This window comes from Pteronotus mesoamericanus, unplaced genomic scaffold (assembly GCF_021234165.1).
Source record: "Pteronotus mesoamericanus isolate MK-2021 breed Mesoamerican mustached bat unplaced genomic scaffold, CSHL_Meso_final scaffold_1186, whole genome shotgun sequence".
Classification (NCBI taxonomy): Eukaryota; Metazoa; Chordata; class Mammalia; order Chiroptera; family Mormoopidae; genus Pteronotus; species Pteronotus mesoamericanus.
In genome coordinates, this window is record NW_026555302.1 from 2,460,410 (window position 1) to 2,485,849 (window position 25,440).

Sequence of the window (25,440 nt, forward strand, 5' to 3'; positions counted from 1 at the left end):
AATAGCTACTGCAATTTGGAAATGAATTCACAGCATAAAGAGGGATAATTTGTGACAACAAAAACAGAAAAGGGGAGAAGGTAAAGAGATGAATTTGCAAGGGAGGATAGAGATTAAACACATTCAGAAGAAAGAGGACTACTCCATACATGAAACTTTCTTTTGCATAAGCATAATGGTAAACGCACACCAAGAAACCCCAAACTGAGACACATAATTTAAAAAAAAGGAAACAGGATAAATTATAGAACATCATGCCCCCCCACCAAAGAAACAGATAGAAACACAGGGAAAAAGAAACCATGGAGCCATGCAGCTACCAGAAAACAAAGATAAAAAAGCTATAGGAAATACTCATACATCAATAACTATCATAAGTGTAAATTGACTGAAATCACCAATAAAAAGGCACAGAGTAGTAGATTGGATAAAAATACAAAATCCAACCATATGCTGCTTTCAGGAGACTACATCTAAGCTGCAAAGACAAAGTTAGACTCAAAGGGAAAGGGTGAAAAATGATTCTCCAAGCAAACGGCACCCACAGAAAAGCAGAGGTATCCGTACTTATATCTGACAAAATAGATTTCAAGATAACAAAAGTAACAAAAGACAAAGATGGACATTTTATAATGATAAGGGGCCTCACATCAAGAAAGCATAACATTTCTCAGTGCATAAACACCCAATCAAGGAGCCCTGAAAGGTATAAAGCAATTACTAACAACACCACAGGAAGAGAGAGATCAAAACAAAATTGTAGTAGGGGACATAAATTCTCCACTGACAGCTCTGGATTTATCACTCAAACAGAAAATCAATAAAGAAATATTGGCCTTAAATGACACATTAGACCCAATGGACATAATTGACATTTACAGAGCCTTTCATCCCAGAAATCCAGATTACGCATTCTTCTCTAGTGCACACAAAACATTCCCAAGGATAGGCAATATGCTGGGACACAAAACTTATCTTGACAAATTTAAGAAGACTAAAATCATTCCAAGTATATTCTCGACCATAATGCTTTGAAATTAGAAATAAAGTGCAAAAATGAAGTGATAAAACCATAAATATGTGGAGATTAAACAACATGCTATTAAAAAACAACAGGGTCAAAGGAGAAATAACAGGTGAGAACAAAAGATATAGAGAGACAAATGGGAACAACAATACAACATAGCAAAACTTTTGGGATGTAGAGGATGCAATACTAAGAGGGAAGTTTATATCATTACAGGCCTGCCACAAGTAACAAGAAAAATCCCAAGTAAAAACTGAACATTACATTAAAAAGGAGAAAAAGAACAAAAGCATCCCAAAGTCAGCAGAATAAAGTAAATAATACAAATTAGAGCAAAATTATGCCCTGGCTGGTGTGGCTCAGTGGATTGAGTGCCAGCCTGCGAACCAAAGGGTCTCCAAATTGATTCCCAGTCAGGACACATGCCTGTGTTGTGGACCAGGTCCCCAGCAGCTGGCTCTTTGAAAAGATTAATAAAATCGACAAACCTCTGGCTAGACTCAGTAAGGTTTTAAAAAAGAGAAGACTCAAATAAACAAAATTAGAAATGAAAGAGAAGTTACCACAGACATCACAGAAATAAAAAGGATCATATAAGAATACTACATGCCACTAAATTCAGTAATGTTGAAGAAATAGATAAATTCTGAGAAATATATAACCTTTCTAGATTAAATCAGGAAGAACTGGGGAATCTAAATAGACTTATCAACAGTGAGAGAATTGAAACAACCATCAAAAATCTTTCAAAAAATAAAAGTCCATAACCAGATGGTTTCAGACAAAGGAGTGATTGATCCTACCAAACATTCAAAGAAGATGTGATCCTTTTCCTTCTCAAACTCTTCCAAAAAATTAAAGAAGAGGCAATACCTCTTAACATTTTTTATGAGGCCAACATAACCCTGACACCAAGACCTGGCAAGGAGAACACACACAAAAAGAAAACTGCAGGTCAATATCTCTGATGAATACAAGTGCAAAAATCCTACACAAAATGCTAGCAAATCAAATACAATGACACATAAAAAAAATAATACATCATGATCAAGTAGGGTTAATTTCAGGGGCACAAGGACAGTTCAACATACACAAATTGATCAGTGTAATATAACACATTAATAAAGTATAAAATCATATGATCATATCAATAGATGCAAAAAAAGCATTTGAGAAGATTCAATACCCACTTATGATTAAAATACTCAATAAAATGTGTATAGGAAGAAAGTACCTCAACATAATAAAGGCTGTATGTTGCAAACCCTCAGTTAATATCACACTCAACATTGAAACACTGAAAACTTATTCTCTAAGATCAGGAATAAGACAAGAATACCCACTCTCACCACTCTTATTCAACATAATATTGGAAGTTCTAGCCAGAGCAGTCAGGCAAGAGAAAGAAATAAAAGGCTTCTAAACTGGGAATGAAGAAGTGAAATTGTCGCTTTTTTGCAGATGACATGTTTCTTTGTATAGAAAATCTTAAAGACTCCACAAAAAAACTATTAGAAATGATAAATTCAGTGAAGTTGCAGAATATAAAATCAATGTACAAAAATACATTGTATTCCTATATACTAACATCAAATTTCAGGGGAAAAAACAGAAAAAGAATTCCTTTTGCAATTGCAACAAAAAAGAATAAAACACCTAGGAATAAACTTAAGAAAGTATGTAAAGGATCTATGTACTGGAACTACAAAGCATTTTTAAAAGAGATTGAAAAAGACACAGAGAAATGGAAAGATATTGTGTTTATGGACTGGAAGAATCAACATAGTTAAAATGTCCATATTACCCAAAGCAATATACAGGTTTAATGCAATCCCCATCAAAATCTCAATGACACTTTTTAAAGAAATAGAACAAAAAATCATGAGATTTGTATGGAACCACAAAAGACCCTGAATAGCCAAAGTAATCCTGAGAAAAAGAAGAATGAAGCTGGAGGTATCATACTCCCTGGCTTCAAATTATACTACAAAGTGACAATAATTGAAACAGCATGGTATTGGCAGGAAAAACAAAAAAAACAAACACAGAGACGAATGGAACAGAATTGAGAGCCCATAAATAAATCAACATGTATATGGGTGAATAATTTTTGACAAAGGAGCCAAATATATATATACACATACACAATGGAGAAAAAAAAATCCTCCTCAATAAATGGTGCTGGGAAAATTGGAAAGCCACATGCAAAAGAATGAAACTAGATTACTGTTTGTCACCACATACAAAAATTAACCCAAAAATTAACCTAAACATGACTTGAAACAATAAATTACATAGAAGAAAAACATAGTTATTAAACTTATGGATCTGGGTCTTAGAAAGGGTTTTATGAATTTGACCCCAAAGGCAAGGGAAGTAAATGCATAAATAAATGAATGGGACTATATCAAACTAAAAACCTTCTGCACAGCAAAAGAAATTGCCAACATAACAAAAAGTCAAACAACAGAATGGGAGAAGATATTTGCACACAGCTCCAACAAGGGGTTAATATCCAAAATATATAAAGAACTCATGCAACTCAACACAAAAAAAAAAAACCAAACTCCACTTAAGAAATGGGCAGAGGACCTGAACAGAAATTTCTCCTAAGAAGACATACAAGTGGCCAACAGATATATAAACAGATGCTCAACTTCACTAGCTATTATGAAAATGCAAGTGAAAACTACAATGAGATAGCACCTCACACTCCTTAGAGTGGCTATTATCAACAAGACAGGTAATAGCAAATGTTGGACAGGTTGTGGAGAAAAAGGAACCCTCATTCACTGTTGGTGAGGATGTAAACTGGTCTAACCACTATGGAACACATTATGAAGTCTCCTTAGAATAGCAAGAATAGAGTTACCATATGACCCAGCGACCCCTCTTCTGGATTTCTACCCCAAAATTTGAAAACATTATTAGTTGGCAAAGATATATGTATTCATTGCAGCATTATTCATGGTGTGCAAGACATAGAAACCATCAAAGTGTCCTTTGATAGATGACTGGATGAAGAAGATGTGGTACATATACACAATGGGATACTACTCAGTCTTAAGAAAAGATGAAATACTGCCATTTGTGACAAGGATGGATCTTGAAAATATCATGCTAAGCGAAATAAGTTAGAAAAAGCCAAGAACCATATTTCACTTATATGTGGGGTATAATACTGAAAGCAACAAATGAACAAACATAAAAAGAAACAAAGACTCATAGACACAGGCAACAGTATGGTGGTTACCAGGGGGAAGAAGGGCGGAGTGGTGGTAAAGGGTTAGGGTGGCCAAATATATGGTGTCGGAAGATTTGACTGTAGGTGGTGGGGACACAACCAATATACAGGTGATGTGCCATAGAATTGCACACTTGAAACCTACATAACTTTATTAATCAATGTCACCCCAATAAATTTAATTTTAAAAAAGTAAAGAAAGAAATTTGAGAATGCAACAAACCTAGAAACATAAAGATGGCAATAACCTCAATAGCTTTCCTGCTGCCCTTTTTATACTTCCGCTCTAAGTAGTTGAGGATTGTCTGAGACAGAAATACTCCTCCACACAGACTGCATTTATGAGTAAACATGCAATTTGGGAATAGTTTGGATGTCCCAACAGTTTTCTTTTTAAGTGTACTTAGTTGTTCTCTCCCTCTGGGCCAGTCCTCTCAGATTTTTACATCTTCCTGTATCTTCCCGAATGTTTTCTGGTAGATGTGCCAGTAGGGCCGCAGCCATTGCTTAACCCTAGTGTCATCATCTGAAACAACTAAAGAAGTTAACGCCTTCTGTAGGACTTAGTGTAATACCTCAACCAAAGTCTTCACACACACACACACACGCACGCACGCACGCACGCACACACACGCACCTCCTATTATTCTGATATATGTATCTCAGAATAATAGAAGATTAATTCAAGAATCACAAGGGAAACTCTTTTCTCTTTAAAAAATAAAACATTCTCATAAAGAACCTAAATAAAGAAATATAAGATTTCCAAGTACCAAACCATACTTTCGAGAATAAATAGGTTTTATCTGATAAAAAGTTGAAAAAAAAAATTCTGCTGTGTTACTTACTTGGTTGAAAATGAAGGGAACCTCTTTCTTCTCTCCCACTTTTATAGAGGATATGGGAAATGTTGCTGTCCCCAGAGTCTCATCCATGACATAATTGGCATCCATTAATGTGATCTATAGAGAATTAAAAAATACAGCACACATATAAAATTTCCCTTGGATCTCTGAAAATTATATCTAAAATTTCCACCATGTTGTAAAAAAATTAATGTTCTCAAATGACATGTAATAGTCATTTGAGATCTTCAGTATTCAACTGGTAACAATACCTTTTTCCCTAAATACTATATTTTCAACTAAAGTAATAATAAATTTTTTCATTTTCCTAACCTGCTCATTACTGTGCGCTCAAAAATGGAAATTTATACGCTCTCAAGGGAAAGGCTACTTTGGAATATGAGAAAGAAATTACTGTAGAAAATCCATGCTACTTTTTTGGGAAAGATTTATTGTGCCTTAAAGGTGATCAAAAAATACTTTTATTCTGTTGTATTTGGATCCTCCTCTTTATCACAGAAATGCTTTCTCCAAGGCCCATGGAGAGGGTAAAAGAGTCTTCCCAGCCCTACCTAACTCCTGCATTCCCCATTGGTCGCCCCTATAACTGCATGTGCACCATCTAGAAGCTGGTCTACCATGCTGCCCAGCTAAACTCCACTACATCTAACTGAGGAGAAAGAAGGCACTAAAGGGACAAACTTAAGCATCTACATCAAATGAATGATGACCATCCAGCAGTCAGTTCCCAGAGGACTCACTTACCTCCAAAACATTTTCCTGATTAGGATCCAAAATAAATTCAAAGGTCTCATTCCACACTGGGTTTATGTCATTATTGAAGTGTCTTGTTCTCTTCCTGCTGTCAGGGGTTGAGGAGATGAAAAGTTCCACATAGGGATCTGGAGTGTCAACTGCAGACATTAAACACAAGTGAGAAGGAGGCAAGTGTGATTCATGGTTCCTAATTTGTTTTTATTAATATGTCAGGTTATTTTCAATGAATCTGTACTAACATATTCAAAATGTCTAAGACAAGTTAATACATAATAGAACAACATAGTAAGTTACATACTTTTTTATATACTATGCCTCTGCCCTCCATAATAGTCCCATGGGAGGGATTAATTTGTAAGTGATTTGTTCAGAATTCCTCTCTGCACTTAGAGAGCATGTTCAATGCAGTCAACATCTCAGTCCATCTACTAGACTTCAATGTCCTCTGTATATACACTCAACAAGGCAACTGACTCTGAAGAGTTAAAATATTAATCATTCCCTCTTTATTGGCTTCATTCAATCCTGCATTATCTTACAGCATTGTATACACTATATTTTATAAGTAAAATTATCATCCGTCATTTACTGCAAGACTGTCAACAACTGGAGGGCAGGGACCAAATCTTGCTGATCTTTTTATCTTCAGAGCCTAGCAACTACCACAATATTTGTCTCCTAAGGACTCAACCTTTTTCTTGAATACATCTTTTCCCACGTGACCATTGTAATTCATAACCACAAAAACCAAGTGAATGATGACTGCTAGGATTTCTGTTAAGCACTTTATACACTCTATTCTCATTCAAATCTCACAATAGCACTATAAGGTAAGTTCCTTTTTTAGAGTTGAAGCAATACGAACTGCAAGATGTTAAGCAACCTGCCCGATGTCACCAAGCTGGGGAGTATCAGAGCAATACCTGACTGCAAGAATCGTTCTCTTAGTGACAACATGCTTCTAAGTGCTAAAGATGAGATCATAAGGTATAGATCACTATGGCTAAAGGAGCTGGACTCCAGAGATTTAGAGAAGGAGAAAAACGGAAGGGGCAGGGAGAGAAAGTGGTACAGAGGTCCACATAACAAGATACAAAATTTGAAAACCAAGGAAAAACAAAAGTGATAGGTCTGATTCATGATTGGTTTTCAGAGAAAACTTTTAAAAAAGCATACATTGTCTTCAACAAAAGTTATGGTTATCAAATAATGTAATCAATGCCCTTTGCTTCATTTTTATTTTTAAAGATCTTACTTATTTTTAATTTTAGAGAAAGGGGAAGGGAAGGAGAAAGAGAAAGAGAGAAGGAACGATGTGTGGGAGAAACATCAATCAGTTGCCTCTCGTACTCCCCCAACCAAGGACCCAGCCTGCAACCCAGGCATGTGCCTGCCTGGGAATCAAACCCAGCAATCTTGGTTTGCAGGACAACACCTCAACCTACTGATCCATACCAGTGAGGGCCTTTGCTTCATTTTTAAACATAGACATATGGGCATAGAGTTCTTTTATGTGATCATTGGATTTTTTGGTGTGCTATTTACTATATTGTGGGAATATCTACAAACGAGGTATAAGCAACTGGGGATATATTTTATTTAATTTCCCCACTTGAAGCCTATGCATCATTGGTCAAGGGAAACTGAGCATCAAAAGCAAGAGTGCAATATAAATGCCTAGGGTGCTGGGTAAAACACAGACCCCTGACCTGATCTCCTAAGACCCATAATCAGTAGATATACAGCGGAATAGGGATCTGCATTTCTAAACAAATATTCTTGCTGATACTGATGTAGGTCATCTTCTGTTCACATTTTTGATATCGCATTTTAGAGAAAGAAAATAAGTAGTTATTGAAATTGTATTTCTTTTTTGTTTATTTTTATTGAGACATAACTGACAATAACATTGTGTAAGCATAAGGTGTACAATGTGTTGGTTTGGCATATTTATATATTGCAATTTCTAATTCAGTGTTATACAATAGTGCCCCTTATCTGCAATTTCGCTCTACAGAGTTTTAGTTAAGAGTTCACTTCAGTCTAAAAACACTGTATAGGAAATTCCAGAAATAAGCAATTCTTGTTTCACATTCCGCACCACTCGGAACAGTGCAACGCACTCTCACTCTGTCCCACTCCATCCCACCCAGGATGTGAACCACTCCTTGTTCAGCTCATTCACAGTGTGTACGCTCCTCACCCTTCAGTCGTGCGGTAGCCCTTTGTTATCAGATCGACTGTCACAGAATCACAATGCTTGTGTTCAAGGAGCCTTTACTTCACTTAATAATGGCCCCCACGTGCAAGACTAGTGGTGCTGGCCATTTGGATATGCCAATGAGAAGCTGTAAAGAGTTTGCTTTAAGTGAAAAGCTACATATGCACATATAAGAAAAAAACATAGTACGTATAGGGTTCAGTGCTGTCGGCTGTTTCGGGCATCCACCAGTGCTCTTAGGAGACATCCCCCATGGAAAATGGATGACCACTACTTTATCTTTCAACAGGACTGTGGGAGACAAGTTAGAAAACAAAAAGAATGAGCAGGAAGGATGGCAAAGGGAATGAGCCCAAAAGGAGAAGGACTCTACCCACCAGCCCAACCAGGAGCTGAATGGACATTCTCCTTACTTCTGCCACCAGTAGTGCTCAGGTTGCAAACAAAAGGTAAAACTACATGTTCAGAATACCAGGTTATAAAGAAAAATAGTTTTCTTCTTTTGAGTAGAAGTAAATATGTGACTTTAAAGAGAATATTCGATATTCTCATGGGGCTAATGCTTCTTTTTCTCTGTTTCCCTGAAGTACTAGAAAAAAAACAAAACCAAGCAAAGACCAAGCAAAACACAAAATGTGTGTGGGAAGGGGAGGCATGAAGATGGTAAACATCATTGGTTCATTCAACAAGTATTCGAGTGTCTACTATATGCCAGGAACTGCTCATCGAGAAGCAGTTTGGCTTTGATTGGGAGCCAAACACGAAACTGCAGATATGAATTGCGGGAGTGAGTCAAAATGCTAATAGCCTAAACTTAGAGGTAAAGGTAAATGGGAGACAAGTAGGTACATTAAGCCAATGACTAGTAACTCAGTCACCCAGATTACTAAACAAAATAAAGTCAAACCGTAGGTGGGGGAATTGTCTTTTGAGGCTTGGTCTTCAATTGAATCTTGGAAGAGATGAAGGGAGAGGTTTTCTTGGGCCAACCAAGAAAGAGAAAGCAGAAGGTGAAGTTGCTTGGGAGGAACCGGAAAAGAAACGTGTTCACACACTGAAGTTGCACAAGTCAATCAGTGATATAAGCATCTTCTCAGTGAGTCAGGTGCTCTACTACCAACACTACCTTTATCCACCAAAACATCAACAGGCCTTTTTTAAATTTTTAAAAAATATTTCATCTACTTATTTTGAGACAGGGGAAGAGAGTGAGAAAAAGGAGTGAGAAAAAGAGAGAAACAGCAATGTGTACTTGTGTTTCGTGCGCCCCCTGCTGGGGGGACCTAGCCTGCAACCCAGGGTGTGCCCAACACTGGGAACGGAAATGGCAACCCTTTGGTTCGCAGGCGGGCACTCAGTCCACTGAGCCTCACCAGCTAGGGCTCAACAGACCTTTAAAAAAAAAACACCAAAATTGGAATCTTGTTCAACACTGTCACTTTGGGTTCATTTACTTTTAAGTAAAGTCGATATTCTAAAATTTTTGTCATGAGTGGTAGTATGTTTAATTTCTCCTCTTGCTTCGTTGGCAAGAGGCTTCAAAGTTAAGACATCAAAGGGAGATGGGCAGTGAAAAACCTGGATACTGCAATCTGCATATTTGCTAGTCTTTGCACCCTAAGAAACATCTGTAGCAGTGGCAGGCACTGCCCAATGAAAAGAATTTTTAAGAGGCTAGTTTAACATTGGATTGTGATAATCACACAGCTCAGCTCGCTTTCTTTGTATAATTTATCACCTTCATTGGCATGGTAACACATGAAAGCTTAGAAAAGGGAAAGCAGTCCATTTTGACAGCAAAACTTAGCCCGCTGCTTTGGAGAAGTTCCTAGAAATGCATTAAAGAAAAGTCAAATGTAGGAAGTGGTTTTTTTTTTTCCTCCCACAGCTTTGTGAATTAATGCTGTTGGGTAATTGGGCGTTGAGTCACGGATTCAGCTTCACCTTGGTTTGTTCCAGCGTTTAGGTTACTGTACTTGTGGTACAGCAAAGATGTAATGTATGGGCAAAGGTTTTCTTACATCTCATCCTTTTATCTAAAAAGAAAAATGTTGGGGGTGTGGGATACAGATGTCTGTGGCTCCCACAAAGATCATGTAAACCTCACACACCAGAATAGCTTCAGAATTCTAGGGTTGTAAAATGTTTCATAAACATCAGTTGTTCAGGAGGTACCTGCCTAAATTAATAACTGGTCTATCTGTCATCTTTGGCTTTGTCTGAGAAATATATGTTATATGATTAGGAACTGATGACAACTTCTAAACTCCAAGTGCTCTTTTAAATACTCCCCATTTGCTTTCTCATATCCACTTCACTCAGGAGAAACTTAAATCCCTTGCTTCATATAAAGATAATCCAGAACTTGTTAGAATTCTTGTGCTAAACAGCAAAAAATCTCAAAGGGAAAAGTCCCCCCAAACTCACAGTCAAAATAATCACCTTGTGAATAGTTATGATACCCTAGCAACGAGCTTAAAGTAGTATTTCTCAAAATGCAGTTCACTAAAATATCTTCACAGAATCACATGCAGTGTTTACAATATAGACGGCTTGCATCCTCAATCAGTCTTCAGCAGAAATGCCTTTTTAACAGCTTGCCCAGGTTAAGTTTCATGCTCACCAGTTTAAAAAGTGGAACTTTAAAGCATTCCATTAGAACCAATGGAAGAACAATGGTATAATAACACCCACAGAAAAAGAGAAACGTTTTGGCATTGAAAAGTCAACAGCCTTGCTGGCCTTCTGTCCTGAAGTTATCCTCACAGAGTATATTAAGCAAACCCAGTAATTCACTTCTATTTCTCTCCAAGCGTCAAATACATTTTCAAGCGGCCACATGAAAACAAATCCAAGAATAAAGCCCAGGCGGATATGTTAGTTGGAAGTCTGTTCAAGGTGATGGGGCTGCCCAATTCAAGTGTTCTGCTTCAGTTACCGTCTAAGCAGGAGTGCTGGAGTAAGACCCAAAATTAAGGGGCCGTTTGTTGAAAGAAACGCCTCTGAAAACTATTCTCAAATGTGGCCACTCCTTTGTAATATTTATGATTTAGTGATAATGGTAACTACACAGAGAAATTAAAGCTTTTAAAGTTAAAGGTTTAAAAATGTAAAGTTTTTATGTGGCAACCTTTTCACTCTCCTTGTACTGTGCTCGCTGAGGTGTTGGCATACGCTCTAGGGAAGTGATGATTAGCCCCACTATAAATGTATAAATTTAAACTTCTTAGTTCTTTTTTAAAAAAAAATTTATTTACTTATTTATTTATAGAGCAAGGAAGGGAGGCAGAAAGAGAGGGAGAGAAACTTCAATGAGTTGCTTCTCGCACGCCATCGACTGAGGACCTGGCCCACAACCCAGGCATGTGCCCTGACTGGGAATTGAACCAGTGGCTTTTTGGCTTAGAGGACGACTTGCAGCCCACTGAGCCACAACAGTCAGTGCAAAAACTTAGTTATTTTTAATGCAAAGTTTTTATTGAGGGGTAAGATATATGCAGCAAAATTAGAAGATTGTCACTGTACATTTTGTTGAATCTTCATAAACCAAACTCACCCATAACACCATGACCCAGATCAAGATAGAGATCATTACCAGCACTTCCAGAGGTCTCTCTCACCTCCCTTCAGAAGGTAAACACTACCCTGCAGTCTATCACCATAAATGATTTTTACCTGTTTTTTTAAAAATCTTTACATAAATAGAATCAACACATACTCCTGGGTCTGACTTTTTTTGCTCCCTATTAAGTTTGTGAGATTCATCCATCTTGACACGTGTAGAATAACATATCCAAGACTATTGACGTAAACTGTTCCCTTGTGTGAATATTCCATAAAACGTTTATCCATTTCACTGTTAGTAGACAGTTGGATTTTTGTAATTTGGGTTATCACCAATGGTGCTGCTATGAACATTCTTGCACATGGCTTTTGGTGCACACATGTGTATGTTCTTGTTGTAAAACTTCTAAGAATGGGACCACTTGGACATGGAATTGTTATGCCATTGTGCACCCTGATGTAAACAGTCACATGGCAGCACATCCTTCCAAACACTTAATATTGTCAGTCTGGTAATTTTAAACATCTGATGGATGTGGAATGGTATCTCAGTGCAGATTTAATTCACATATTCTTCATGACTATATGAGGTCCAGTGCTTCTTCATACATTTTTAATGGTCAGTTGGATATTCCCTTGAGTGAAGGGCATATCAGGTCTTTTGTCCACTTTCTTCCTGTTGGTTGCCTGTTTTTTATATTGATTTATACAGTACTTTATATATCCTGGATATGAGTCCTTTGCCAGACACACATATATTGCAAATATATTTTTCCAGTCTGGGACTTATCTTTTCACTACTTTTATGATGTCTTTTGATTTAAAAAAATATCTCATTTTAGTTTAGTCCAATGTATGTATCCTTCTGCTTCCTTATGATTCATGCTTTTTATCTTTTAAGAAAACTTTAGTTATTCAGTGTCACAAAACAGTTTTAATTGATTTCTTAAAAAATCTTATTTGCTTTACCTTTTACTTTTAGATCTCAAATTCAACTAGAATTAATTCTGTACATGGTGTGAGATAGGTAAGACATTTTTTCATATGTACAATCAAGAGACAGCATCCTTTACTGAAAATACTGCTTTTAAACTTCCTTCCATTGCAATATAAGCCTTGCATTAATCGATGGTTGTATAAATAAATGCAAGTCTGTTTCTGGCCTTCTATTAGTCCACTAGTCCATTACTTTATTCATTAAGCTTGCAGCAATACCACATTGTCTTAATCATCACAGTTTTATAATAACTCTTGATATCAGGTAATATAAATTCTCTTTGTTAAGTTCTTCAGGATTATTTTAGCAGTTACTTATTTCAGCGCTTCATCAAAGACCTCTTTCTACTATCTTATGGCTTCTATCTGTGCCATTGAAAAATCTACTCTCACTTTTTTTGCTTTTGTGAATGTCTTTTTTCCCTCTGGCTGCTTTTTAGAATCTTTTCTTTGTCTTTAGTTTTCAGCAGTTTTATTACAATATGCATAAGATTGGTATTTTTTGTATTTATCCTTGGGTTCAGAGGACATACATAGCTTGATAAATTTTATCAGTTGCAATATATTCTCAGCCTTTATATCTTCAAATATTACTTCAGCCCCATTCTCTCTCTCTTTTCCTCAATGCTCTTTAAATCATGCCCCAGATGTTCCTTATGCTCTTACCCTATATTTATTTTATTTCTATTTTTGTTCTCCATGGTTCAGTCTGGATATTTGCTGCTGTCCTATTCAGTTCACTAATTTCCTCTCTTCCACTGGGTTCAAACTATGCTAAATCCATCTGTTGAGTTTAAATTTCAGTTACTGTGTTTTTAGTTCTAAATTTTCCATTTGACTCTTTTCTCTATATTTGTTTTCCTGGCTTAAAAAAAAAAAAAAAGAAGAACAAAAAATCTCCATCTTGCCATCTTAGTTATCTGAAAGTCCATATTCAATACTTGTGGATCTATTTATTCATCCAGGGTTCTTTTTGTTGTTGTTTTTGCTTTTTGATTTTTTGTTGTTGTTGCTGTTTGCTTGTTTGTTTTTCGTAATCCTGGCAATTCTGGACTGAATGCCAGACCTTTTTATAAAAAATTGTGGGGGGATTTAGATCAACCTTGACAGAAGACCCATCTTATGCTCTGGCAGGCAGTGCAAGTAGCTTGGATCTCCTCAATTTAATCAGACATTGAATCGACTAGAACCTTTGCAGGGCTCAGTCTACCTCCAGTTCACACCCACCGGAAGCGAGAGCCCAGGGTGTTCACGGGACTCCTTGTCTGACCTCCAGTTTTCTCTCCCCTCAGCACTGTGAGGCTGCCGATACCTCTGCTCTGTTTCCGGGGTATTTTATGCTTGCTTCTTAGTCTGTCACCCTGCACAGATTTCGAATTTGGCTCATGCACCTGGTGAAGGCTCCAACTCTCAGGATTCTCTCTGCTTCCCTTTCTCTCGGGGATCTTGCTCCTCAAATTCTAACTGACTTGGTCCCCAAACCCAGCTTTTACACCCCCAAGTCCATTGAGATTGCCAAAGCTCGGGTGGATTCTCTGTCTCTCCACTGCTTGGCTATGTCCCCAAACACCCTTGTCAGCCCCTGAACCTGCCTAGATGCAGCAGTGGGCGGAGCGGGGGAATGGCTCACAGAAAACTCGGCCTCCTCCAGTGACTCCTCTTCTCATGAGATCTTGATCCCTCAAATCCCAGTACACTCAGCAGCTTTCAATCCTTCAGATATGTTAAAAATGAATTTAATCTCTGTTTTCTAAATTGCTCTTCCAGGAAATGAACATTTGACCATCAGTTACTTCAGCATAGTCTGATGACCATTTAGTTATGCACTTGACCAAACATATATTAACCCCTATTCATTTTTGTTTTCATTCTCCACCGGGCTGTTCAAACATTTACTGCTTTTCTCAAGTCACCTGCCCTACTCACTACTCACATGAGGACACAACTCAGACCCACCCTTCACTGGGATTCAAAAAGAGAGGTTTGTATGCACTCTTCCAATTTCCCTTCCATATACCCCACAACTTAAAAAACATTATTTAGAGGATAAAAATGTATTTATTCATACTGAAGTTCTTTCCTCATGCCTTAGAAGAAAAAGTGTTCATCCATATACTCTTTTCTCAACTCCAGATCCCATTCTACCTTCTTTCATAGGTTTCTCATTTATTTCTCCCCAATCCAAAATTTACTCTATACATATTTGCTTTGCCCTGGCTACTTTCTCTCAATCTATAATATAAACAAATATTGATCATCTTAAAAAATAAATACAACTTTATGTTCTGCCAATTTTTCAAGATCTTTCCTCTCCTCCATCAAAGCTTTTGGAAAAATAAATGTTATCTCATCATCCCATGAGTTTCCAACTGACTGTGTTCTGCCTTCTTCTATTATTACCATTATCAGCCTGCTGTCTATCGTAAGTTTCTTGCAGGTTTATTGAGATAAAATTGACACATAACCTTTAAGGTAAATAAGGCTGTAAATTTAAGGTATGTAACATGATGGTTTGATACACATATATTGCCAAATGATTACCACAGTAGGGTTAGTTAATACCTTCACTACCTCACATAATTACCATTTGTGTGTGTGTGTGGTGAGAACACCTACGATCTATTCTCTAAACAACTTTCAAGTATATATCAACCTGTGGCTCACCTCACGCAGCCCAGGATGGCTATGAGTGCGACCCAACACAAAATTGTAAATTTACTTAAAACCTTTTCTCTTTTTTTTTTTTTTTTTGCTCATTGGTTTTCATTAGTGTTTGTGTATTTAATGTGTGGCCCAAGATGACTCTTCTCTTCCAGTGAGACCCAGAGGTGCCAAAAGGTTGGATACCTCTATAATACAGTATTGATAACTATAGTTACCAATCTGTACATTAGGATCAGCAGAATTTATTCATCTTGTAACTGGAAGTTTGTACCCTTTGACCAACATCTCCCCACCCTCAGCTCCTGGCAAGCACCATGCCCCCATGGTACCTTCAAGGTAAAATTCAATGAGGTTGTTCTCAATTTTTACTTTATTTGGCATACATGCAACATCCATTGTGTAATTATCTCCTTTTGCGCCCAACATACCACTATTTTGTGATTCTCTGCTTCCCTAAATGTTTCCTCATTGTACCTTTTGTCTTTTATCATTGTGAGTCCTTTCCTCCCTTCACCACTCAACTGTGGATTTTCTCTTCTTATCTCTTGCAAGGCTCCATAAAAATCATTCAAAAGGAAGCAGACCCTTTAAAAATGTAATATTCATGTAGTCAAAGGTGACTGGAAAAGGAGCAATCACAGCTACGCAGTCTTAAAACACCCAACATGCACCCCTCGGGGCACAGGGCAGGGTTGACCCTGTAGTCAGATTAATCGTCTAGTTAATCTCAGATCCTTCACAGCCCATCGTCTCAGGGTTCAATGGCAGCCATCACGCATCCTTTCATTTCCTCGGGGCAGCAAGCAGTGGGGGCACAGACACAGCAAATAGGATGTTCTTGCTTACACGACCATACGTAATCTAATGCTGAAAAATGCTTTTTAAAAGGCTTCCACCATCTATAACCATTCTGAGTCAATCCTGGATTTTCTTTGACTCTCCTTTGACTCTGGCTTGCTCATAAATATTATCATCTCTCTAAGACACAACTGTGAGCCTCACCTCTACTCTGGGATCTTCCATCTGCTCTTTAAAGCCTTAAAAATACCCTCTATATCTACTAAGTACCTCAAATTTATTGGAAATTACCTCAAACAACTGTATTTTTCCCATCTTCCCTTCTTTAAATGTAAGACAAAGGAAAAACAAAACAAAACAAAAAAAAAACCCCAGCACCTAAAAGTAAAACCTTGTACTTTTTCCTAACCTTCCTGTTTTACCTAATGGCACCCTCATTTCCAGCTGCCATAGCTAGAAACACAAGAGTCGTTCTCTTCCTCACAGCTCCCATAGTCGAGGTCTCCAAGTTTTACTTATTTCACCTCTGACAGGCCCCTCACATCTGGCTCCTCACTCCTCTTACATGATCACTGCCTCAGCTCAACTAAGCACCACCCCTCACTCACCTGGACTGTTCATATAACCTCATAGTTGCTTCATTTCTCACAACCGGCCCACTTTCTGCTATGCCACCACAGTCGTCTCTGAGAAACACACTTTTGACCTTCGCTGCCTCTGAAGCAGGCTTAAACGTGGCCAGGAAGGCCTAGAAGCGCTCCCACCGCCAGACCCCAGGTTACATCCAGTAAGTGGCCATCCTGCACCCAGCACTGCGATGTCACTCTCAGAAGTCAACGGGGAGGCCATGAAGCATCTCCAAGGTTCACACATGTCAAACATTCCACACAGTCACACTGAAGGCAGAAGCATTTGTTCTGCCTAAGGAAACAGTATTTCTCCTTCACTTGACTGGATCATTGTTTTAGCTGATAACTAAACATTGTTGAAGCCACTGTCCTTGGCCTAAGAATATCCAAGATAAGGGTCCAAAGACTGTACACTTAAAGGTTGAGTAGAACGCAATGTTCTCTCTCTGCATTCCTTATCTAGTACTTACATGTTCTGTTTTCCCCTCTGGTAAAAGTGCCACTGTAAGTTATGTTCCTAGAGACCTCATCTATAGACATCTGCACAAGATAAATATAATTCCACACAAAGCCTTAGCTTGCTGACACAGACTCAGAGGCATTTAGCAAATAAGATCATTTAGCAACAGGGTTTTAACCTAGTCTTTCTGTAGCCAAATTCCTTGTTCTTTCATTGATATCAACATTAATAACTCATACTTATTTTTGCTTCTATTACACTATAAACTCCATGGTGGCAGGAACCACATCTTTCCCATTCATTACTATGTCCAAGAATCTAGCACAAAGCCTGATATATTAGAGGAAAATAATAAATATCATTGAAATGATGGATGGTGAACCAGCCCTGAGCAATACTGTAAAAGAGGTGACCTTTATCATAGGCACAATAATCAACCTTCTAACTTCTTTTCACTCTTGGGTAATATCTCTCAACCCTCCTGGTGCTTTGTCCTGCCCCATATATTTCTCTTTTTAATATATATCAATGTCAGTCATTTCTTCCAAGAGCATTTGTATTCAAGCTTTATTTCCAAATAATAAATGCTAAATAAATTTTTTAAAATCCTTGAAGCCCAGTTTGCCTCCCTTAATAACTCCAAGGAATAGAGGGCTAGAGGGTTTGTTTATAGGCAGCAGTCTCTGCTCCCTCCAGAAGAGGCTCAAAATTGGAATTGCTATGGCTCCAGAGGCTGACCGGCAGCCCCTGCAACTTGCTGGAAATACGGAAGCTGGGAAACTTGGTGAAAAATGTGTGCAGTTTAGTAAAACAGAAGTCTGTCAGTGATTCTGTGTATCCTGGAAAGAAATGGGCAAAGCCCTTACAACAATGGCAGCATTGTCTAGGAACACAAATAATCACAGAGTATCTTTCTCATTTGAAAATACAAAGCAGTTTTATCTACACTATCTTGAAATCCCTTTGTCAAGCAAAGTCTCCAATAAAAACTCTATTTTTTTTTTTTCCTTTTTCTCCTAGCCTCAGATCTAGATTAGTGCTTTCTCAGGTCATGTGTTTCCTTTTATAAAGGGACATGAAACTATCAGAATGTGCCACCAGCCAAATGAATTTCAGGAAAAAAAGACCAGTATCATCTACTCTCAAATTGCCTTGGTGCCTTGTGTACTAAAAACAGACAATACATGAATGAGTTGGGCTACCATCGGGTGTATGGTAAAAATAACATTGTAAGAAATGTTGATATTCATGAGAAAGCAAAGAAAGATACATGCAAAACAATGCAATCAAAGGAAAATGTAGATCTAAAACAGTAGTAAAATTTTTCTTGTTGTTTGCCTTGCCCTTTTACTCAAATCTCAATGATACCTTTTTGGAAGAAAAGAAAAATATCTTTGCCATCAGTATCTACGCTTGGAATGCTTTAAAGGTTTATAACCTAGGGATGTTTCTCAAAATTTGTTTAGATTGGAGAGGAAGAGTAATTCTCTAGAAGTTTTTATGTAGTATTATAAAACATATTTACTTATATTATTAATTTTACTATATGGATTTCACTATATGTATGGATTACACTCTATGCAAAAATAATTTTTTCATTAAAACAGGCGTTCGTGCTAAGTGAAATAAGGCAGATGGTGAAAGACAAATACCATATGATCTCACCTACTAGTGGAACCAAATCAACAAAACAAACAAGTGAGCAAAATAGAACCAGAGACATGGGAATAAAGAACAAAGTGTCAGTGACCAGAGCGGAGGAGGGAGGGGGGTAACAGGGAAAGAAGGGGAAGGGTCAGGTCAAGGAACATGTATAAAGGACCCATGGACAAGGACAACAGCGGGGAGGACTGAATGTGGGGGGTGGGGAGTGGGCAGGGCAGGGGAGAGTAACGAGGGAAAAGTGGGGTCAACTGTAATTGGACAACAATAATAAAAAAGAAAAAAGAAATGAAAATATATAGCAAAAAAAACCCCACAGGAGTTCTCAACCTTGACATTTTGAGCTGCATTTCTTGGCTCTGGGAAAAGAAGTCTTTGGCCTCCACCCACTAGGTGCCAATAGGGTCCCCCAACTATGACAGCTAAAAATGTCTCCAGATACCCTTAAGAGACAAAGTGGTTCTCAGTTTAGAACCACTGCCCTAAAGCAAGGCACTATCCTTGCTACCTGACATTTAATCATTAGCATAAGTCATTAAAAAATAGCCAAGTACCCTAAGTAATATGTATTAGACATACTATGTCAATCTCATTTTTACAAGCTTTTCTTATGATTTTTTTCCAAATCAAAACGTTGCCCATCCACTCCACATATAAAAACTCTAAGTTATAAAACTCAACCTTTCAAGTTGTAAAGTCTTCTTAAACACTTATTGGCAACAATTTTTTAAATCACTACTACTGTATAATCTAAATGCACAATTACTGAGTATATGCTCTCTTTGGTTGGTTTTCCAGGTTTATTTTCACCCATTTCATCTTCCCAACTAGACCATACATGACTTGAAGGCAAAGATGCTACACAATTAGACATGAGAGCGAGACACATTTGAGCCGTGACCCCAAAACATAATAGTTGTGCAATTTTGGACTTTTTACTTAATGTCTTTAAATAAATTTCTGCATCTGTAAAATTTAAATAAACAAAGCACATATCTCATAGTGTTATTGAAGTGAATAAGATGAAGTATAATAGAAGGTCCTAGGAACTCTGCTTGGCATTTTTATGTATTTATTTAACAAATACTTCCATTGTATACACTATGTAACAAGTACTTTTCTAAACACTCCATAATCTTATTTAATCCTCATAAAATAAAACCTAAGAGGAAGATACAATTATTACCACCATTTAACAGTTGAGGAAATTGAGACCTAGGAAAGCTAGATAAGTGGCCTGATTCATATGGTTAATAAATAGTGAAAGGAGAGTTGAACCCAAGCCAGCCATTGCCAGAGTCCTAGCTCTGCCCACTAAGCTGGTTTTCCCCTTTGGTATGAAATAGACACGCAGTAAAGTTATCTACCATAAGTACTGTGTGTGTGTGTGTGTGTGTGTGTGTGTGTTTGTTTGTTTGTTTGTTTATTTGCAGTTCTTTAAGGAAATGAGTGACTATTAAGTACATAGCAGAAGCTCAGCATTCACTCATGAGACATTAACAATAGGGCCTTGTTGGAATAAGCACTGGATTATATTTCTGTAACATTTAGTTTCCAAAGTTAAAATTTCAGAGCTGATATTTCATTTTGCATCTGGATACCGGAATTGCCCCTGTACACAATTTCAAATCATTTTGCTTAGATTTTATCTAAAATATTTCATAAAAAATATAAGTGAAGAGTGAGAATCCAAAAGAACGTCTAAAGAGTCAGTAAAATTTACAAAAACCCTCAGGCTCAACCTCAGCAAAGAAATTAGTCACTTAAATCTCCATGTCACATAATTTTTATTTTTAATAAAATTTTAAAGTATCAAAGTATACTAAAATAAAATAGACTATAATTGTTTTCACACGAATGCTTAGACTTTTAGAGCAGCAGGGGTATTCTGACATAAAAACTTTAAAATCATACTTTTCTTTAAAAATTTAAACATTTAACCTATTTTAAATTTAATTTTACTAGACATTAATTACATGTTTACAATATAAATGTGGTCCATGATTTTTGGCAAAGAGAATTTACTTAGCACCTGAAAAGTAGGTTACATATCCCTCAGCTTTAAATTAAGGGTTTTCTTCACTTGGCAGAACATTAACATGTTAAAGTATGCATGTGAAAAATACAAAAATGTATTTTAAGATGAAGAAGCTCAAGTATAAGACATATATGTAAAGAACTCAATGAGTAGGATCCATCACTGACAGGTCTTGAAGAACAGAAGAGAACACGTGACTCGTGTCGCCGTTAGTATAATAATGTGCTCTTTGTTTTGACAGGAACCTGCTTATGTTATCTCACCAAAGCATCACTTCCTAATATACAGTGGATTATATAGTTCTATTTATCCTATTGGATAAATGCAATGAAAATCCACCCAATGATCAATTGCTATTATCAGAACATCACAGGACAGTATTATTCACTATATTCATCAGACCTATATAACAAACATACATACAAAGCAAAAACACAAAATCTAATAAAATTTAAATAGCAAGGAAAGGGACTAACTGTACTCATAAAACAGTATTACAACTTAATAAACTGCGTAACATTCTAAATCAATGAGCAAGGAACTGCAGTGCCTTCCCAACACACTCTGTTTCCCTACTACATGAAAAACAAACGCAAAATATGAGGTGAGAGGTAGATGTGTGTTTGGAACACTTCATTCATTTCAAAATTATCTTTTATAGCCCATTGGGAAATTATATCTTTATACCTAGAATTTTAAAAATCTTGGGTGGATGCTCAAAAAATTCCAAAAATATCAGTAAACCAAAACTCATGTTCTATTATAACCTGAAGGCCGGTGTTAGGGAAATATTTGATTCAGAAAAGATATACTTAAGGGTAGCAGGTGGCTGTAGGCCAACAGCAGTGCCACTTATAAAAAGTAATATTTGATACTACATAATTAATCCAAGGAACAATTAATTAGATTAATTCAAAAGTGTTTTAAAGTCTCTGAACTTTGAAACCCAAGAAAATTCTAGATAGCCATGGATAGAAATAACCAGAGGTATTTATTATCGACAAGAAATGGAGTATAAAATTATTTTTAAAATTCTCTCTCTACTGAGGAAAAAAAGAAGCAATAGCCAAGAAGAAAGATGTAATTACATGTATTTATATATTTTTTTATTCAACCAAAATTCTCTGAGATCTTACTATTATGCCAGGCTCAAGTTTAAGGACCTATGTTCTTTCTTTCTTTTTTTTATGACTTTCTTTCTTTCTTTCTTTATTTTTAGAGAGATAGGAAGGGAAGGAGAAAGAGAGGGAGAGAAACATCAGTGTGTGGTTGCCTCTCATGTGCCCCCTACTGGGGGCCTGGCCCACAACCAGGCATGTACCCTGACTGGGAATTGAACTGGCGACTCTTTGGTTCACAGGCTGGCACTCAATCCACTGAGTTACATCAACCAGGGCTAAGGACCTGTTTTCTAAAAAGCAAGTGAGACACGGGCCTGAGGTCCCTAAAAGGGCCTGATGAGACTCCCACGTGACAAGTGTGAAACAGGAGTCTGACCGCTGTCAGGCAGCACAGGAATCCAGGGGCGTCAGGCTAGACAGTGGCAGTGCCATTCCACCGTTTGTTTCTCTCAGGCTAGAAAAAGAAGAATCTATTAATTTGCCCAACACAAAAATTCAGAATGGAAATTTCTTGTCTCCAAGGTGAAAAATTGAAAATTATCTCTGTGCACAGACTACCCAAAAAGAATATTCTGTGGCTCGTATTAAGGTTATATTTAAAAATAAATGTCTTACACTGATATCTGAAGTATTTTAACAATAAGAGATAATATTTACTGAGCACTTGCTATGTGTCAGGCATAGAAGTGCTTCACATATATCAACTCACTGAGTTCTCATATCTCTTAGATTAGAGAAAGAAGATAGAGAAAATTCGCCCAAGGACACAGGACTGGTGAGTAGTGTTTTGCCACTAGAGAATATGATTTTTGATGAATCTGCCTCTTCTCTGGAGATTCTGATCACTGTAGAATTCAAGAATGGCTATTAGAGAGGATGATATATTTTCATACCAATTTTGACATCATTCTTGCACTGAAAAAGATTCTCAAAAGACTCAGTACATGATGTTTCTTTACATACACACCCAACGCCCTGCCTGTCTTCCAATATTAACAAATGGGAAGGTGGAGTTCTAAGCTCCTTTCCAGAGAATTATTAACACTTTGTGTTGAGATTCTTATTTTTTGAAGAGGTTTAACCCTCTGGGTTGTCCCAGAGGTGAGGAGATTGAGGTGGTTGCATTGGAGAGACAGAACTGGAGGAAAGAGTGTATTTTCCTAAAACTTATGTGGGTTTGGGTTGCCTTAAGTTTTTACAAATGTTGGAAAGCTGTGTCCCTTGTGCACTGTCCGTGGAATGGTAACTACAGGGTGGCCATGGAGCCTGAGCTCAAAGCACCGTCGCCCTGAGCCCCTGGTGTGACTGGGGATCACTGGGGATACTAAGTCAGAGAGGCATTTCAGTGCCTGCCAAAAGTGGAATCCGGGAATCGCGAAAACAGAGGTTTGATGCCAATGGAGGTGGCCACCTTTACAACAGGCCCTATTCCTAATTTACAGGCAACTCTGCGTAGCACCTATAATACCTGTAGGTCCTTGGAGACGGGGAGATCACCCACATTCTCCCACCTATTCTAGTGAGCGAGGGTCAGGGTCCAAATTAGCAAGGTTTAGAAAAATCACAACAGGTGAGATTTCATGGACCTAGGTGATGTGGAGATGATCCATTTCACTACAGTGTCATGTGTTAACTCTTAGAGTAAATTGCTCCCTAGAACTGTAAAGCCTCAAAAGGAACACAGTGCAATAAGAGAAATTAAATACTTGCCAATATTTAGTACTCGATGGCCAGTTTATATATGAATATGTAGTAAACATTGATCTGCAAAGGAACTTCCATGTTTATTTTGTATTATCTTACATATGTATATGCATCCATATGCTCCATATGCATCCCTCATGTCACATGCCCCACACCAGATGGCTGCTGACTCATCCCAGACCATACATCACAGAAGGAGAGGTGAAGCCCTAGGTGTCTCTTCTTTCTTCAAGACCACAGATGGCACGAATCTAAGGTTCTCCATGAATCCCACAAGAAGCCAGGTGGCATGAGACATTTTAAATTCTTCCATTCCATTTGAATCACCCCGTTTTGTACTTATATTCCCTGACAATATGTGAAAGGTGTCAATTTAAATTTCCGTTTTGGAGAACAGTCCCATTTTCAGTAATAAGCACTTATCTAAACGTTATGGAGTCGGCATGTGTTACACCACAGGCGTGCCACATCTCAACCGAAGCCCTTTGCAGAGGAGGGGAAAATAATATTTTCCAATGTTGAAGTTCAATTAAAAGCAGACTACAAGGAATGACCCTGCCTGGTCTGTTATGTCTCAAATATCACAAAATCACAATTCCGTAAACGAGAGAATGAAGTCATATTGAGATACTTATGGAGAATACCTTTGTGTGTATGAGGGAAATAACATATTTGTGCATGTGTGTGCATTTATAGTACATTCCATACATTTGATCATTTAACTTGAAGTATGCACTGTGACCTTTGAGACAATAAAAATATATTCCCTACTTTTTTTCATTGCTTGCAATCTGGTATAATAATGATTACAGTATAGAAGAATTTAAAATTTCATATACAATGTAATTATGGTACAGGTTTAAGGCACTGTGTTTATTTTTATTATTCTCAATGATGATGTATCAAGTCAGATCATGAATCCTCTATAGGAATAAGATGATTATGGTTATTTCACTTTTAAAAAGTAATATCAACAAAAACCAAAAACCTTAGAGTCTTGGTTTCATTTTAAAATATTTCAAGTCAATTCTGCTCATAAGCTCTATAGACTCAGGCTAAGCAAACACGAAATAGAAAAAAGTGGCCTAGATCTTATTTCTCAAAATGTGGTCTGTGTATCAGCAGTGTCTGTATTATGTGTATGTTAGAATCTACTCCCCAGACCTACTGAGTCAGAATTTGCATTTTGAACAAGATCCTCTGGTGATTCATATGTACCTTAGTGTTTGAGAAACACTGTTTCAGAGATTAAGTCAGCCTCAGACCTGCAAATGGCCCAGCCGTTTAAAAATTAAGAACTTGATACAGATCTTGCTACGAGTTTATCTGAAATAAAACATCATTTATGTACAGACACAGAGATATGAAAGACAGAAGCTGATGTTTCTCAAGAGAACTGTAAAACAGTACCTTAAGACATTAAGCTTATGAAGGTTATAAGCTTATAGATTCATTCAAACATAATTTCATAGTTCTCCCAAGTGTATTTTTTTTCTTATAGTTTAAATGTTGGCATTACGCTCTGCTCTCTCCTGAATTCTTAAGCAAAGTAGATCTATCTGCAATCTTAGAACAGTCCTTAGGAGCCCTCATGTTTATGATGCTAATTCTGAAAAGAGAAAGAGATCCGTTTCCAATGAGGCCAGACAAAAATCCTCAGCACATGTTCATAATTGGGACATCAAATATA

The 25,440-nt window shown here is 37.3% G+C and overlaps 1 protein-coding gene across 1 annotated transcript in view; it reads right to left on the minus strand.

The window, feature by feature from the left end:
- Positions 1–25,440, minus strand: part of PLA2G4A (phospholipase A2 group IVA) — a 144,133-nt gene that overhangs the window by 75,361 nt on the left and 43,332 nt on the right. Inside the window, exons 4-5 of the mRNA XM_054587640.1 lie at positions 5,882–6,030; positions 5,120–5,233 (exon numbers count right to left, since the gene is read on the minus strand). Coding sequence (XP_054443615.1) covers positions 5,120–5,233; positions 5,882–6,030 — 263 coding nt within the window. The remainder of the gene's footprint in view (positions 1–5,119; positions 5,234–5,881; positions 6,031–25,440) is intronic.